The sequence below is a fragment of the Lepus europaeus genome, chromosome 19 (assembly GCF_033115175.1).
Source record: "Lepus europaeus isolate LE1 chromosome 19, mLepTim1.pri, whole genome shotgun sequence".
In the NCBI taxonomy this organism is placed as follows: Eukaryota; Metazoa; Chordata; class Mammalia; order Lagomorpha; family Leporidae; genus Lepus; species Lepus europaeus.
This window is the reverse complement of record NC_084845.1, coordinates 71,981,832-71,999,781: the sequence shown is the minus strand read 5'-3', so window position 1 is coordinate 71,999,781 and position 17,950 is coordinate 71,981,832. Positions and strand designations below refer to the sequence as shown.

Below are 17,950 nucleotides of genomic sequence, written 5' to 3'. Positions count from 1 at the left end.
CGCGTTCTGAGGATGAAGGAGCTGCAAAAGTCTCGACGGCGTCAGCGTCTCTCGCAGGAAGGTTTTCCTGTGACGACGTTGGAAGATGTGACACAAACCACAAGGCAGTGCAGATGATGCAAATGTTTTAGGAGCCGGAACCTTCAGGGTTATAGAAAACACAGAGTGAAGCCAGAGGAATTCAGTGACAGTCCTACAGCCGCTGACTTCCGCCCAGGAGCAGGTGTCTCCGCAGCCACCATGAAGCCAAGGCCCAGCTGTCCAGACCGGCGAGCGCTGAGCGCTGCTCCCTCTGGAGCCCTTCCTCCCAGCACGGCCCTGCCCAGCGCAGGGGAGGGTGAGGGACAGCAGCCGGTGGGAGGGCCGTGACCGGGGCCCCGTAGGTCTGCATTCTGGGGCAGAGTCCTGCAGGGCTGTGGCCGTCCCTCCCTACAGGCCATGGGGACAGCTGTGCCCGGCTCCCCAGGAGTCACGCAGAAACTCCAGGACTCTTCACGTGGCCTCTGAGCACACACGGGGGCACCCACGCACCCCAACACTTCCCTGTGGGCTGGGAGGGTGGAGGCCACCGAGACGTGGGGTTTGGGGAGCAGGGGTCTGGGAGGACCTGGGAGGACTCTGGGTTGGGGCGAGGCAGCTGGCTCCACCCTTGGGAGCTGCAGTGCCCACTGTGCAGGGCAGCACACAGCTCTGGACAGGTGTGCAGGTGTGGGCAGACAGCACAGGTGTGCAGGTGCGGGCAGACAGCACAGCACAGGTGTGTACAGGTGTGGGCAGACAGCACAGGTGTGTGCAGGTGCGGGCAGACAGGACAGGTGTACAGGTGTGGGCAGACAGGACAGGTGTACAGGTGCGGGCAGACAGGACAGGTGTACAGGTGTGGGCAGACAGCACAGGTGTGTGCAGGTGCAGGCAGACAGCACAGCACAGGTGTACAGGTGTGGGTAGACAGCACAGGACAGGTGTACAGGTGTGGGTAGACAGCACAGGACAGGTGTGCAGGTGCGGGCAGACAGCACAGCACAGGTGTACAGGTGTGGGTAGACAGCACAGGACAGGTGTGCAGGTGCGGGCAGACAGCACAGGACAGGTGTGCAGGTGCGGGCAGACAGCACAGCACAGGTGTGTGCAGGTGCAGGCAGACAGCACAGCACAGGTGTACAGGTGTGGGTAGACAGCACAGGACAGGTGTACAGGTGTGGGTAGACAGCACAGGACAGGTGTGCAGGTGCGGGCAGACAGCACAGGACAGGTGTGCAGGTGCGGGCAGACAGCACAGGTGTACAGGTGAGGGTAGACCACACAGCACAGGTGTACAGGTGTGGGAAGACAGCACAGCACAGGTGTGTGCAGGTGTGGGTAGAAGACAGCACAGGACAGGTGTACAGGTGAGGGTAGACCGCACAGCACAGGACAGGTGTACAGGTGTGGGTAGACAGCACAGGACAGGTGTGCAGGTGCGGGCAGACAGGACAGGTGTACAGGTGAGGGTAGACAGCACAGCACAGGTGTGTACAGGTGTGGGCAGACAGGACAGGTGTACAGGTGTGGGTAGACAGCACAGGACAGGTGTACAGGTGCGGGTAGACAGCACAGGACAGGTGTACAGGTGTGGGCAGACAGCACAGGTGTACAGGTGTGGGCAGACAGGACAGGTGTACAGGTGTGGGTAGACAGCACAGGACAGGTGTACAGGTGAGGGTAGACTGCACAGCACAGGTGTGTACAGGTGTGGGCAGACAGCACAGGTGTGCAGGTGTGGGTAGACAGCACAGGACAGGTGTACAGGTGTGGGCAGACAGCACAGGTGTACAGGTGTGGGCAGACAGGACAGGTGTACAGGTGTGGGTAGACAGCACAGATGTGTACAGGTGTGGGCAGACAGGACAGGTGTACAGGTGTGGGCAGACAGGACAGGTGTACAGGTGTGGGTAGACAGCACAGGACAGGTGTACAGGTGCGGGTAGACAGCACAGGACAGGTGTACAGGTGAGGGTAGACTGCACAGCACAGGTGTGTACAGGTGTGGGCAGACAGCACAGGTGTGCAGGTGTGGGTAGACAGCACAGGACAGGTGTACAGGTGTGGGCAGACAGCACAGGACAGGTGTACAGGTGAGGGTAGACTGCACAGCACAGGTGTGTACAGGTGTGGGCAGACAGCACAGGTGTGCAGGTGTGGGTAGACTGCACAGGACAGGTGTACAGGTGTGGGCAGACAGCACAGGTGTACAGGTGTGGGCAGACAGGACAGGTGTACAGGTGTGGGTAGACAGCACAGCACAGATGTGTACAGGTGTGGGCAGACAGGACAGGTGTACAGGTGTGGGCAGACAGGACAGGTGTACAGGTGTGGGTAGATAGCACAGGACAGGTGTACAGGTGAGGGTAGACAGCACAGGACAGGTGTACAGGTGAGGGTAGACTGCACAGGACAGGTGTGTACAGGTGTGGGCAGACAGCACAGGTGTACAGGTGAGGGCAGACAGGACAGGACAGGTGTACAGGTGTGGGCAGACAGGACAGGTGTACAGGTGCGGGCAGACAGCACAGGACAGGTGTACAGGTGAGGGCAGACAGCACAGGTGTACAGGTGAGGGTAGACTGCACAGCACAGGTGTGTACAGGTGTGGGCAGACAGCACAGGTGTACAGGTGTGGGCAGACAGGACAGGTGTACAGGTGTGGGTAGACAGCACAGCACAGATGTGTACAGGTGTGGGCAGACAGGACAGGTGTACAGGTGTGGGCAGACAGGACAGGTGTACAGGTGTGGGTAGATAGCACAGGACAGGTGTACAGGTGAGGGTAGACAGCACAGGACAGGTGTACAGGTGAGGGTAGACTGCACAGGACAGGTGTGTACAGGTGTGGGCAGACAGCACAGGTGTACAGGTGAGGGCAGACAGGACAGGACAGGTGTACAGGTGTGGGCAGACAGGACAGGTGTACAGGTGCGGGCAGACAGCACAGGACAGGTGTACAGGTGAGGGCAGACAGCACAGGTGTACAGGTGAGGGTAGACTGCACAGCACAGGTGTGTACAGGTGTGGGCAGACAGCACAGGTGTACAGGTGTGGGTAGACAGCACAGGTGTACAGGTGTGGGCAGACAGCACAGGACAGGTGTACAGGTGTGGGCAGACAGCACAGGACAGGTGTGCAGGTGTGGGTAGACAGCACAGGACAGGTGTGTACAGGTGTGGGTAGACTGCACAGGACAGGTGTACAGGTGTGGGTAGACAGCACAGGACAGGTGTACAGGTGAGGGTAGACTGCACAGCACAGGTGTGTACAGGTGTGGGCAGACAGCACAGGTGTGCAGGTGTGGGTAGACAGCACAGGACAGGTGTGCAGGTGCGGGCAGACAGCACAGGACAGGTGTGTACAGGTGTGGGTAGACAGCACAGGACAGGTGTACAGGTGTGGGTAGACAGCACAGGTGTGTACAGGTGTGGGTAGACTGCACAGGACAGGTGTACAGGTGTGGGTAGACAGCACAGGACAGGTGTACAGGTGTGGGCAGACAGCACAGGTGTGCAGGTGCGGGCAGACAGCACAGGACAGGTGTGTACAGGTGTGGGTAGACAGCACAGGACAGGTGTACAGGTGTGGGTAGACAGCACAGGTGTGTACAGGTGTGGGTAGACTGCACAGGACAGGTGTACAGGTGTGGGTAGACAGCACAGGACAGGTGTGTACAGGTGTGGGTAGACAGCACAGGACAGGTGTACAGGTGTGGGCAGACAGCACAGGTGTGCAGGTGTGGGTAGACAGCACAGGACAGGTGTGCAGGTGCGGGCAGACAGCACAGGACAGGTGTGTACAGGTGTGGGTAGACAGCACAGGACAGGTGTGTACAGGTGTGGGTAGACAGCACAGGACAGGTGTACAGGTGCGGGTAGACAGCACAGGTGTGTACAGGTGTGGGTAGACAGCACAGGACAGGTGTGCAGGTGTGGGTAGACAGCACAGGACAGGTGTACAGGTGAGGGCAGACAGCACAGGTGTGGGTAGACAGCACAGGACAGGTGTACAGGTGTGGGTAGACTGCACAGGACAGGTGTACAGGTGTGGGCAGACAGGACAGGTGTACAGGTGCGGGTAGACAGCACAGGTGTACAGGTGCGGGTAGACAGCACAGGACAGGTGTACAGGTGCGGGCAGACAGCACAGGACAGTGTTTGTTTTTCTCTGGGATCCCTCCAGGACTTGCCGAGGAGAGAGTCCAGCAGGTGGGGTGTCACCAACACAAGGGAGTGTCTGGGGGCCCTGGGCTGGGACGTCAGTGGCTGTGGGAGGCAGCGTGGGGATCTCATGCCCAGCGTCAGATCCGGGAAGAGCTCTGGGCCTGGCTGTGGTCCCGTGGTCACGCAGGGTAGAACTGCCTGAGCAGGGCCTTCTTGTCCACCTTGCCCATCTGGTTCCGTGGGATCTCCTCCACCAGCAGGAGCTCGGAGGGCACAGCATACGGGGCCAGGACACCTCTGCAGAGACAAGAAGGCCTGGCTGGGCAGAGGCCCAGCCACACACACCCCACCGTGGCCCACCCAGGGGTGTCTGGGCCAAGGCCCCTGTGGTTCTCTGCCCTGGGCCCTGCCGCAGTTCCCCGGGGACACGGGTGCAGCCGGGCGGGCACGGCAGAGGCCCTCGCTGAGGGCAAGCTGACCCGTGGCAGTGCCGTCCCAGGAGGCTCAGGGCAGTGTCGGCCGAGATGCCCCCTCCACAGCTCGCCCCTCAGGACGGGGGCAGATCAGCGACCTTTGCAAGACAGAGTGCTCCCGGCAAGCGTGGCGGCATGAGGAGCTCAGGCCCCAGCCCCACGCAGGCCACACGGGGAGGGGGCACCGGCGTGGAAGTTCAGCCATTCTCCTTAGTTCTCTCTGAAAGATCGACTACGTAAAAACCATCGACCATGAGACGGAGGGCTTGGAACATGCCTAAGTCACGTTCACACCTCCACCCCGGGTGGACTAGCAGGCTCACGTCTGCTCACGTGCCCCCTGGCAGGCAGCGGGCGATGGGCTGTTGGGTCCCTGCACCCACACGGGAGACCTGGACGGGGTCCTTGGCTCCCAGCTTCAGCCGGGCCCAGCACTGGCCGTTGCTGGCACCTGGGGATTGAACCAGCAGATGGAGGATTCTCTCCCTCAACACAAATAAATAAATAAATAAAAATAACAAGGAATTGGCCGGCGCCGTGGCTTAACAGGCTAATCCTCCACCTTGCGGTGCCGGCACACCGGGTTCTAGTCCCGGTTGGGGCGCTGGATTCTATCCCGGTTGCCCCTCTTCCAGGCCAGCTCTCTGCTATGGCCCGGGAAGGCAGTGGAGGATGGCCCAAGTGCTTGGGCCTGCACCCCATGGGAGACCAGGGGGAAGCACCTGGCTCCTGGCTTTGGATCAGCAGGATGCGCCGGCCGCAGCGGCCATTGGAGGGTGAACCAGCGGCAAAAAGGAAGACCTTTCTCTCTGTCTCTCTCTCACTATCCACTCTGCCTGTCAAAAAAAAAAAAAAAAAAAAAGAAAAGAAAAAAAAATAACAAGGAACAACTACGGGACAGGGACAGGAAGGAAGAGTTAGACGCACAGCACAAACCCCGAGGCACCAGCGTCCAGGAGGGCGTGGGTCTGAAAGGTGGACACTGGCCACCGCGGAGCTCTCCCCACAGCTGACTGCCCTGACAAGATGCTACACCAACCTGGGGGCGGAGTGCCCGTGGGGGTGGCATCTACGAGAGGGGAGGGGAGCCAAGGGCAGGGCATCTCACCGGGGAGTGACGCGGGGATGGAGTGTCCGACAGGGCGGCACAGCACCTTCCCGGCCGTCACCGGTGTTTGCCTGGGCTGGGCGGGGAGTGACGCGGGGACGGAGTGTCCGACAGGGCGGCACAGCACCTTCCCGGCCCTCACCGGTGTTTGCCTGGGCTGGGCGCAGACCGCAGGGTCTGGGCAGCGTTCTGTCCCTCACCACCTCGGTCCAGGGGAGCCTGGCTGCTGCCTGGTCAGTCGCCCGAGAGACGTCTCCTCTCTGGGCCGGCTGACCTCTAGTGCCCCAGAATTCCCTCCTTCCTGCCTCTCTCTGGTCAATGGTGAACACGCAAGCAAAGCACTGCCCCTGAATGGCTGCAGGGCCTCGGGGGAGGGGGCCCCGGCTAGCAGCGCCCTGAAATGGCAGCAGGGCCTGGGGGGGGCCCCCAGCTAGCAGCGCCCTGAAATGGCAGCGGGCCTGGGGGGGGGGCCCAGCTAGCAGCGCCCTGAAATGGCAGCAGGGCCTCGGGGGAGGGGGCCCCCCCAGCAGCGCCCTGAAATGGCAGCGGGCCTCGGGGGAGGGGGCCCCCCCAGCAGCGCCCTGAAATGGCAGCGGGCCTCGGGGGAGGGGGCCCCGGCTAGCAGCGCCCTGAAATGGCAGCGGGCCTCGGGGGAGGGGGCCCCCCCCAGCAGCGCCCTGAAATGGCAGCGGGCCTCGGGGGAGGGGGCCCCCCCCAGCAGCGCCCTGAAATGGCAGCGGGCCTCGGGGGAGGGGGCCCCGGCTAGCAGCGCCCTGAAATGGCAGCGGGCCTCGGGGGAGGGGGCCCCGGCTAGCAGCGCCCTGAAATGGCAGCAGGGCCTGGGGGGGGGGGGCCCGGCTAGCAGCGCCCTGAATGGCAGCGGGCCTCGGGGGAGGGGGCCCCCGGCTAGCAGCGCCCCTGAATGGCTGCAGGGCCTGCAGGGCCTCGGGGGGAGGGGGCCCCGGCTAGCAGCGCCCTGAAATGGCTGCAGGGCCTCGGGGGAGGGGGCCCCGGCTAGCAGGGAAGCTGCACAGCAGACAATGCTTCTCCCACGGGCGTCCTGACCACAAGACCCCAGGACCACAGGTGCCACTCTAGGGGTGAACCCAAGCCCTGGCGGGGCAGGTGGGTCTGAGTTACAGTGGGGGCCTCCTCAGGGCTGCTCCTCCCAGGTGGGGGACATCCCCGGGGCCAGCACTGGAGCTCCTGGCCAGAACCCAGCTGTGGCTCCCACCAGGCCCCAAGCCCCTCGTGTCACCGTCTGCACACCCACAACCCAGGCAGAGACGGCCTTGACCCTGCTAGACGCTGGGCTGGACCGGGCGTGGAGGAACGCCTGGGCTTGGGTTCCCACAGACCTGGGCCCTGACGCTCAGCGCAGGGCTCCCTTCTCTCCCCAGCACAGCGACCGATTCATCACGGCGGCCCCGGGCGGGCAGACCCCGGGGCAGTGGTAACTGACCAGCTGCGCTGGCCCTGACGAGACCCCGAGTCCCGCTGGCAGTGTGGAGCGGAGGAGCCCGAGTCCCTCAGCCTCAGGCGGGAGCAGGGACACAGGAGCTGGAGAAGGGAAGAGCTCCGTCCTGAGCTCTCGGGGTCTGCTCTGGCGCACCCCGCTGTCCTGTCTGGCACTGACCACGATTAGCCTGGCTCGGTCCTGGAGGCGGTCTGCTCTGGCGCACCCCGCTGTCCTGTCTGGCACTGACCACGATTAGCTTGGCTCGGTCCTGGAGGCAGCCCCAGACGTGGCGCCCCGGGGAGGGTATGGGGATCCCTGGGGCACCCAGAGAACCCGGGGTCACGGACAGACAGGAGAAAAGTCCGGGAAAGGTCTCGAGCTCCAGGGTGGACGTGGGGGCCACGAGGGATGGGGTGAGGAGAGGCCCCGAGCTGGCCCCGTCCAGGGTGGACGTGGGGATGGGGGGAGAGGCCCAGAGCTGGCCCCGTCTAGGGTGGACGTGGGGATGGGGGGAGAGGCCCAGAGCTGGCCCCGTCTAGGGTGGACGTGGGGATGGGGTGAGGAGAGGCCCTGAGCTGGCCCCGTCCAGGGTGGACGTGGGGGCCACGAGGGATGGGGTGAGGAGAGGTCCCGAGCTGGCCCCGTCCAGGGTGGACATGGGGATGGGGTGAGGAGAGGCCCTGAGCTGGCTCCGTCCAGGGTGGACGTGGGGGCCACGAGGGATGGGGTGAGGAGAGGTCCCGAGCTGGCCCCGTCCAGGGTGGACGTGGGGATGGGGTGAGGAGAGGCCCTGAGCTGGCTCCGTCCAGGGTGGACGTGGGGGCCATGAGGGATGGGGTGAGGAGAGGTCCCGAGCTGGCCCCGTCCAGGGTGGACATGGGGATGGGGTGAGGAGAGGCCCTGAGCTGGCTCCGTCCAGGGTGGACGTGGGGGCCACGAGGGATGGGGTGAGGAGAGGTCCCGAGCTGGCCCCGTCCAGGGTGGACGTGGGGATGGGGTGAGGAGAGGCCCTGAGCTGGCCCCATCCAGGGTGGACGTGGGGATGGGGTGAGGAGAGGCCCAGAGCTGGCCTCGTCCAGGGTGGACGTGGGGGCCACGAGGGATGGGGTGAGGAGAGGTCCCGAGCTGGCCCCATCCAGGGTGGACGTGGGGGCCACGAGGGATGGGGTGAGGAGAGGTCCCGAGCTGGCCCCGTCCAGGGTGGACGTGGGGATGGGGTGAGGAGAGGCCCAGAGCTGGCCCCATCCAGGGTGGATGTGGGGGCCACGAGGGATGGGGTGAGGAGAGGTCCCGAGCTGGCCCCATCCAGGGTGGACATGGGGATGGGTGAGGAGAGGCCCTGAGCTGGCCCCGTCCAGGGTGGACGTGGGGATGGGGTGAGGAGAGGTCCCGAGCTGGCCCCGTCCAGGGTGGACGTGGGGATGGGGTGAGGAGAGGCCCAGAGCTGGCCCCGTCCAGGGTGGACGTGGGGGCCACGAGGGATGGGGGGGAGGTCCCAAGCTGGCCCCGTCCAGGGTGGACGTGGGGGCCCTGGAGGGATGGGGTGAGGAGAGGCCCTGACTGGCTGCATCCACAGAGGGCAGGGGAGGGCCAGGGTGAGGGGAGGCCAAAGAGAGGAGCTGTGGCTGCAGCCCCAGGCCCCTCAGAGGCGGCCACAGCCGTGGCCAGGGCAGCACCAGGGGGCACTGCGGCAGCCTGCTCGGCCTGAGCCTCGGTCTGGTGCCGGCAGCTTTTCTCTGATGCCGAACCTGGGCCCTTCCAGCCCCGCCCAGCCCTACCTGGCCCACTCCTTGAGCTCCGGGTGGGACAGTGAGTGTCCTTCTCGAAGGGCCACCACAGCTGTGACCCGCTGGCCCCATGTCATGTCAGGAACTCCAATCACAGCCACATCTGAGGGTGCAAGAACAGGTTGGAGACATTTGGGACACGGCGGTGCCCACTGCAGGCCACAGAGGCCCTGGGACCAAGGAAGCACGGGTGGCGGTCTGACCAGCCTGCCCTGGCCACGCTGGTGGAGCCGGCGGGTTCAACAGACAAGGCTTACAGTGGACGCTGCCACCCAGGGCTGTGGGTACCTCGCTGTCCCACCCTACAGCAGTCACACCTGGCGCCTAGGTGTGCATCAGTCAGCCTGAAAGGCCGACTGGGGGTGGGGCTCACAGGAGAGGCTGGGGTGGGGGTCACTGGAGAGGCTGGGGTGGGGGTCACCGGAGAGGCTGGGGTGGGGGTCACCAGGGGGGCTGGGGTGGGGCTCACAGGAGAGGCTGGGGTGGGGGTCACTGGGGAGGCTGCGGTGGGGGTCACCGGGGAGGCTGGGGTGGGGGTCACCGGGGAGGCTGGGGTGGGGATCACCGGGGAGGCTGGGGTGGGGATCACCGGGGAGGCTGGGGTGGGGATCACCGGGGAGGCTGCGGTGGGGATCACCGGGGAGGCTGGGGTGGGGATCACCGGGGAGGCTGGGGTGGGGGTCACTGGAGAGGCTGGGGTGGGGGTCACTGGAGAGGCTGGGGTGGGGGTCACTGGAAAGGCTGGGTGGGGGTCATTGGAGAGGCTGGGGTGGGGGTCACTGGAGGGGCTGTGGTGGGGGTCACTGGGGGGGCTGGGGTGGGGCTCATCGGAGTGGCTGGGGTGGGGGTCACCGGAGAGGCTGGGGTGGGGGTCACCGGAGAGGCTGGGGTGGGGGTCATTGGAGAGGCTGGGGTGGGGGTCATTGGAGAGGCTGGGGTGGGGGTCACTGGAAAGGCTGGGTGGGGGTCATTGGAGAGGCTGGGGTGGGGATCACCAGGGAGGCTGGGGTGGGGGTCATTGGAGAGGCTGGGGTGGGGGTCACTGGAGGGGCTGCGGTGGGGGTCACTGGGGGGGCTGGGGTGGGGCTCATCGGAGTGGCTGGGGTGGGGGTCACCAGGGAGGCTGGGGTGGGGATCACCGGGGAGGCTGGGGTGGGGGTCACTGGAGGGGCTGCGGTGGGGGTCACTGGGGGGGCTGGGGTGGGGCTCATCGGAGTGGCTGGGGTGGGGGTCACCGGAGAGGCTGGGGTGGGGGTCATTGGAGAGGCTGGGGTGGGGGTCATTGGAGAGGCTGGGTGGGGGTCACCGGGGAGGCTGGGGTGGGGGTCACCGGGGAGGCTGGGGTGGGGGTCACCGGGGAGGCTGCGGTGGGGATCACCGGGGAGGCTGGGGTGGGGATCACCGGGGAGGCTGGGGTGGGGGTCACCGGAGAGGCTGGGGTGGGGGTCACTGGAGGGGCTGTGGTGGGGGTCACTGGGGGGGCTGGGGTGGGGGTCACCGGAGAGGCTGGGGTGGGGGTCACCGGGGAGGCTGGGTTGGGGGTCACTGGAGATGCCGGGGTAGGGGTCACTGGAGGGGCTGGGGTGGGGGTCATTGGAGAGGCTGGGTGGGGGTCACCGGGGAGGCTGGGGTGGGGGTCACCGGAGAGGCTGGGGTGGGGGTCACCGGGGAGGCTGGGTTGGGGGTCACTGGAGATGCCGGGGTAGGGGTCACTGGAGGGGCTGGGGTGGGGCTCACCTGAGATGCTGGGGTGGGACAGCAGGTGCCGCTCCACCTCCAGGGCACTGACTTTGTAGCCCCCGCTCTTGATGATGTCCACAGACGTGCGGCCGCGGATCCAGTACCTGCCGTCCTTAAACACCGCCGTGTCGCCTGGGCAAAGAGGGCTCTGGTGACGCCCGTGACAGCCTGGCGGCCACTCCCAGAGCCCCCATCTTGTGCCCAGGCCCCATGCGCACCACCCCCACTGGGAGGTCACAGGCTGTCGGAGTGGGCAGTGACTGATGGTCACTGAACATTGCATGGCTGTGACCCCAGATGGTGACCCAGATGGCGCACCAGCAAGGGCCCGGGGTGATGGTGAGGGCCCAGCACGGCCGCTGCCCACTCAGGGAGCTCTTCCTTGAAGATACCACAGCCCAAACAGGGAGTACGGACACAGCGGCCGCCGTGGGTAGGTCTTGTCCTGCGGGCCCTGGCCTCACAGGGCAGCGGGTGCCAGAGGACGAAAGGCCGGCCCTGGGTCCCGACGCCCAGCGGGGTGCCGCACGTTCTCTGCTCTCGTGGCTCCGTAATCACCACCAGCCACTGAGAGCGGGGGAACCAGGCAGGGGCACAGGGCTGCCCTCCGCTGGCCTTCAGTGTGGGGGTGCACGGCGTGCGTGCCTGCCAGTGCACATGTGTGTGACTGTGCTCCTGGTGCCAGGGCCATGGGAGGACAGCCAGGGGGTGCTGTCTCGAGACCCGCCCCTGCCCCACTCTCCAGCCTCGCCCGCTGGGTGCTCCGTCACTACAGCCTGACTCAGGGACGCAGCCCCCGCGCCCTGCAGCCTTGGCGCCACCTGTGCACCGGCGCGGCCCCTCGGTGGCCTCACACAGAACTGCACAGACACAGGTGCCCTGGGAACCCACGGCCAAGGGCTGGAAAGCTGGCAGGGGACAAGTACTCGGGCATCACCGGCCGCCTTCCAGGGTGCGTCAGCAGAAGGCTGGGTGGGGAGCGGAGTGGGCAGGAACCAGAACCAGCGCTCCACCACAATGCCCACCTCAGCGGGCTGACGGCGCACTTGTGCGGCTCCATTCACACAGGCCCCGCCTCCCGGCACGAGCAGCAGCGCTGACGTCCCCTCTGCTGGTGTCTGCCCCTCCCTCCTGGCTGGGCTCGGGCTGGGCAGCGCTGGCCTGCGATGCCGGTGCCCCTGCTCGGGGCCACCGGGCTGGGTCTCGGCCCTCGCTGTGCTCCCTCTTCTTTCAGGAAGACACGTCCAGGCTGGCCTGCAGGGGAGGCCGGGAGCACCCTCGTCCGGCAGAGAACCGGCCTGCACTCTGCTGGCTGGGCTCTGCTGACCGAGCTGCCCTCAGTCCCCCACGGGCCCTCTCTCACCCGCCTCGGCCCGCCCTGCGCCTCCTCTCCGGCCCGGGGCTCCTCCTCAGCTGAGGAATCCCAACTGACCCGCAAGAGCCCTTTAAACTGTCCCCGCCCAGGACGTAAGCAGGACACGGCCTCGCTCCAGGCACCAGCACCCAGGGAGTCCCGGAGCCACCTCACCCAGGCAGCTGGACGTGGAGCTTCTGCCCGGCAGCCATGTGGCGAACAGAGCCGTGCGCCCCTCAGCTGGCGCTGGACGGGCATGGGTGATAGGCCCACCGCCCCCTCCCTTCTGGGGCTGGGATCCACCTCCCGGACACTCCGTCCCCTGCTGTTTCTAAGACCCCACTGGACTTTGGGGACTCAGCCCTGTCTGAACCTCTCCCCGCCCTGGCTGTCCTGAGATCAGTCCCTGGGTCCCTGAGGCAGGGGCTATAGCAGCAGCCCCCCAGCCTGGAGGGTGCCTGGCTCCTGGGCCACCTGTCCTTCTGCCTGGGCAGGAGTTGAGCCGAGTGTGTCCTGAGGAAGCGCTAGAGAGGATCCCTTACTCCTCCCTGGACAGCTGCCAGACGCCGAGGCCTTGCCAGGAGCTCCCTGCAGGTCCTGGGGGCAGGTGGGGCTTCAGGCAGGAGCTGGGCAGGCAGCGTGACAGGCGCTGCGGGCACCCAAGTGGGACCTCCCCTCCCACCCGGACCCAGCGCCCTCAGTGCAACTCCCTAGGCCTCGCCAGCCAGAGTCCCGGCAGCAGGCGGCGCTGGGTGGATGGAAAGGGTTAAGTCTAATTTATCCTGACTCCTGTTTAATATCGCTCTCTGCAGAGCAGCAGCTGTGGGCTGATCGCGCGCTCACATATGCAGCCCGTGTCGCTACCCGCCTGTGACAAAGGCTCGCCCTGAGAGCCAATTAGACCCACCCCTCCCTTCCTGTTTGCCGCGCACTACAAAGAAATTAAACTGGCTCCCAGTCGTCTCCTGAGCAACTCCGTGCTCCCCTCCCCAGCTGAAACACGCATCGCGGGGGCTGCAGCGTGTGCACGCCAACCGCCCGCATCACGCATCGGTGCCAGCCCGGCGGCTCACGGCCCCACGCCGGCAAAACCCACAAGGTTTTGGTGCCTCTGCTTTTAAATTTAAAAAAAAAAAAAAAAAAAAAACCTGCAATTTTTAAAATCTGAATTTAAAAATAAAGAGGACGGCTACAAAGCAAGGCAGGCGTCCATGAGGGCTGCTCGCAGGGCCACGTGGGAAGCGCCAGCAGGCAGGGTTGGCTCCCACGGGGAGGTCACAGGCCGTGAACCCACTGCCACATCAGCCATGGGAACACCGGCGACACAGCCGCGCCACCAGCCCTGGGCACAGCCCCACGGAGGGGCCTTTGCCTGGGGCCGTGTGGGCGACAGCTACCGGGCTGGAGCTCACCAAACAGCGCTCGGCAAACCTCCGGAGCCCAGCACGTCTGCCACAGTGTCAGGTACCACCACCACCACCCCTCCTCCCCCCAGCCTGTGGGACTTGGACACTTCTGATCCCAGCCGCTGGGACAGGGGGTGGGCGGACAGGCGGCAAGTGAGAGAGAAACCCAACGGGGCTCAGGACCACAGGTGGACGTGAGAGCAGCAAGAGGGCAAGGAGCCCCGCCCTCAGCTCCTCGCCAGGGAGGGAGGGGGACGGGGGCGGGAGGGGGAGGGGGCGGGCGGGCCCTCCCCCTCCTCCTCCCCCTCCCCCTCCCCCCCCCCTCCTCCCCTCAGCAGCATAGACTCCGACAGTGTGGGCCCCAGCTTCCCCAGGCTCGGGGGCACCCCATTGGGCTGGTGAGCTGTCACTCCGTGACCCCAGCCAATGCGCAAGAGGCTGTGCCGGAGACCTCACCACCCACAGAGCACACTGACCTGTGACCTCCCCAGACCAGCTGACCAGCTGGGACCTGCTTGTATGGGCAGGAGTCGGCTCGCAGCAGCACACACTCCACAGCCACCCCCCGCCCCGCCTCTGCCTCCCGACACCCCGGAACCGCACTCAGACGTGCACGGTGACGGCTCCCGGGGCCTGCCAGGGCTCAGGACGTAACCTGTTCCAGCCGGAGGGCAGCACGACGGACACGGGAGACAGCAGGCCTTTCCTTCTGGAGAACGTGGCCTAGGATCGTCCCAAACTAATGCACGTCGAGCACAAACGTTTCACAGAGCATCCACTCCGAAGCCCACGCTGTCCGGAACCACGCTGGGGCGTGTCCACCCGCGGGCAACCGTGGAGGCGCCCGAGTACCTCCTGGGCCTCCAGGTCCTCCTGCGGCCCACCAGGGGGAAGGGCCCGCTGCCTCCAGGGGCTCCCCTCTCCTGATGGGCCCCTGCGCCCGCAGGCAGCTCGGGGAGCAGACCGACAGCCCAAGAACCACTCCTGAGCCCAGGGCAGCGGGGAGAGGGCTGCGTGGGGCCCTACATGTGGAAGGAGCCTGCTGGAGGGCAGTGAGACCCCTCCCTAAAGGAGCCCACAGGGGTCACTGTGTGTGTGGTGGGGGCACCTGGCGGGGGCCGCGGGCTACACAGCCCCCCTTCTAGGGCCGTGCAGGGCCAGCTGCCTCCCTCCTGTGCCTGCTGCAGACTCTGGGGGCACCCAGGCTCTGTGACCCCAGTACAGAGGGCAGTGAGCCCCACCCTGCCCTGTGGAGCTGGGTCCCACCTGTTTTAAACCAGCCATCTGCGGTGAATGCGTCTCTAGTTTCTTCTGGTTTGTTCCAGTATTCTCGAAACACGGAGGGCCCCCTGACGAGCAGCTCCCCTTCCTTCTCCTCGAAGCCAGGGGTCACCTGTGGAAGGGGGGATGTGCAGGTCAGAGCAGGGGCCCCTGCGCCCCCTGCGGACCACACCTTCCTGGGAGGAGACACCGCGGACACCTGGAGGTGCACTGCCCTCGGCACCTGCCCATCATCTCAACGGGCCCCAGACAGCCTCCTGGTACTCGAACTCACCCTGCACACGCACACTGGCCAGGCCCCCGCGCTCGGGGTGGGGCGGGCCTCCTGGCTGACCACCTGCACATGCTGTGTCAACCATCAGGCACACTGTGGGGCACAGAGGGGCAGCTGCCCACGCCCTCCTGGGGGACGGCTCTGCTCGGAGTGACCAACCACACAGGGCTGCTCAGGCTGAACGGTCAGGGAGCCCCAGAAAGCACAGGGGGACCAGGGAGCCTTGGCTGCAGGGGCAGGGGAGCAGTGCGTCAGCATTCGTCTGAACACGGGGTGGGGCGAGGCCGTTTCCCGTGAACCTGACGGCATCAGGCCCAGAGACTCCTGGGACGGGGGAGCAGAGGGTGGCGCGGACAAGCCAAAGCCTCCCGGAAGCTGGCCACTCTGCAAGGGAAGAGCAGCAGCTGAGCCAGAGCCACAGGCTTGCTCTCACCCCCACGGGCTCACCCGCCGTCTGCGCACAGGCTCTGGGGAGACTCCACCTCCTCTTCTAGAAACCAGGAACCTCTGCACAGGCTATGACACTGTGGGACTCACTTATCTGACAAGGGGAAACAAGCTGAAACCCTCATGGTCCAACAAGTGCCTCGTCGGCAGGGACCCGCCCCCCAGCACTGGACACAGGAACCCGCCCCCAGCACTGGACACAGGAACCCGCCCCCCCCACACTGGACACAGGAACCCGCCCCCCCCACACTGGACACAGGAACCCGCCCCCCAGCACTGGACACAGGAACCCGGCCCGCAGCACTGGACACAGGAACCCGCCCCACAGCACTGGACACAGGAACCCGCCCCCCAGCACTGGACACAGGAACCCGCCCCCCAGCACTGGACGGCAGGAACCCACCCCCAGCACGGGACACAGGAACCCGCCCCCCAGCACTGGACACAGGAACCTGCCCGCAGCACTGGACACAGGAACCCGCCCCACAGCACTGGACACAGGAACCCGCCCCCCAGCACTGGACGGCAGGAACCCGCCCCCCAGCACTGGACGGCAGGAACCCACCCCCAGCACGGGACACAGGAACCCGCCCCCCAGCACTGGACACAGGAACCCGCCCCACAGCACTGGACACAGGAACCCGCCCCCAGCACTGGACACAGGAACCCACCCCACAGCACTGGACACAGGAACCCGCCCCACAGCACTGGACACAGGAACCCGCCCCCCCCACACTGGACACAGGAACCCGCCCCCCCCCACTGGACACAGGAACCCGCCCCCAGCACTGGACACAGGAACCCGCCCCCCAGCACTGGACACAGGAACCCGCCCCACAGCACTGGACACAGGAACCCGCCCCACAGCACTGGACACAGGAACCCGCCCCCAGCACTGGACACAGGAACCCGCCCCCCCCACACTGGACACAGGAACCCGCCCCCCAGCACTGGACACAGGGACCCGCCCCCCAGCACTGGACACAGGAACCCGCCCCCAGCACTGGACACAGGGACCTGCCCCCCCCCCACACTGGACACAGGAACCCGCCCCCAGCACTGGACACAGGAACCTGCCTCCCAGCACTGGACACAGGGACCCGCCCCCAGCACTGGACACAGGAACCCGCCCCACAGCACTGGACACAGGAACCCGCCCCCCAGCACTGGACACAGGAACCCGCCCCCCCCACACACACTGGAAGGCAGTAACCCGCCCCATAGCACTGGACACAGGAACCCGCCCCCAGCACTGGACACAGGAACCCGCCCCCCCCACACACACTGGAAGGCAGTAACCCGCCGCCAGCACTGGACACAGGAACCCGTCCCACAGCACTGGACACAGGAACCCGCCCCCAGCACTGGACACAGGAACCCGCCCCCCCCACACTGGACACAGGAACCCGCCCCCCAGCACTAGACACAGGAACCCTCCCACCAGCACTGGACACAGGAACCCGCCCTCAGCCCTGGACACAGGAACTCGCCCCCCAGCACTGGACACAGGAACCCGCCCCCCAGCACTGGACACAGGAACCCTCCCACCAGCACTGGACACAGGAACTCTCCCACCAGCACTGGACACAGGAACCCGCCCCCCAGCACTGGACACAGGAACCCGCCCCCCCCACACTGGACACAGGAACCCGCCCCCCAGCACTGGACACCTGAAACCGCCCCATAGCACTGGACACAGGAACCTGCCCCCAGCACTGGACACAGGGAACCCGCCGCACAGCACTGGACACAGGAACCCGCCCCCAGCACTGGACACAGGAACCCGCCCCCCAGCACTGGACACAGGAACCTGCCCCTGCACTGGATGGCAGGAATCCGCACCCAGCACTGGACACAGGAACCCGCCCCCAGAACTGGACACAGGAACCCGCCCCCCAGCACTGGACGGCAGGAACCTGCCCCTGCACTGGATGGCAGGAATCCGCACCCAGCACTGGACACAGGAACCCACCCCACAGCACTGGACACAGGAACCCGCCCCCCAGCACTGGACACAGGAACCCGCCCCCCAGCACTGGACACAGGAACCCACCCCATAGCACTGGACACAGGAACCCGCCCCCAGCACTGGACACAGGAACCCGCACCCCAGCACCTGGACAGCAAGGAGCCCACCCCACCACACTGGACACAGGAACCCGCCCCCCAGCACTGGACACAGGAACCCGCCCCCCACACACACACACTGGAAGGCAGGAACCCGCCCCCAGCACTGGACGGCAGGAACCCGCCCCCCCCCCACACACTGGAAGGCAGTAACCCGCCCCCAGCACTGGACACAGGAACCCGCCCCATAGCACTGGACACAGGAACCAGCCCCCCAGCACTGGACACAGGAACCCGCCCCCCAGCACTGGATGGCAGGAATCCGCCCCCCCACATTGGAAGGCAGGAACCCACCCCCCAGCACCTG

General features: G+C 66.0%; 1 protein-coding gene across 6 annotated transcripts in view; it reads right to left on the bottom strand.

Annotated features, from left to right (window-relative positions):
- Positions 1–17,950, bottom strand: part of ACSF3 (acyl-CoA synthetase family member 3) — a 58,648-nt gene continuing 40,698 nt past the window's right edge. For 4 of the 6 annotated variants that reach the window (XM_062176807.1, XM_062176808.1, XM_062176806.1 and 1 more), the window contains exons 7-10: positions 14,781–14,907; positions 10,752–10,886; positions 9,006–9,117; positions 4,274–4,484 (exon numbers count right to left, since the gene is read on the bottom strand). In XM_062176807.1, the coding sequence (XP_062032791.1) occupies positions 4,367–4,484; positions 9,006–9,117; positions 10,752–10,886; positions 14,781–14,907 (492 nt within the window). In that variant the 3' untranslated portion in view covers positions 4,274–4,366. Of the gene's footprint in view, positions 734–1,066; positions 4,485–9,005; positions 9,118–10,751; positions 10,887–14,780; positions 14,908–17,950 lie in introns of those variants that run through there. The other 2 variants (XM_062176805.1, XM_062176804.1) reach the window with 2 other exon arrangements.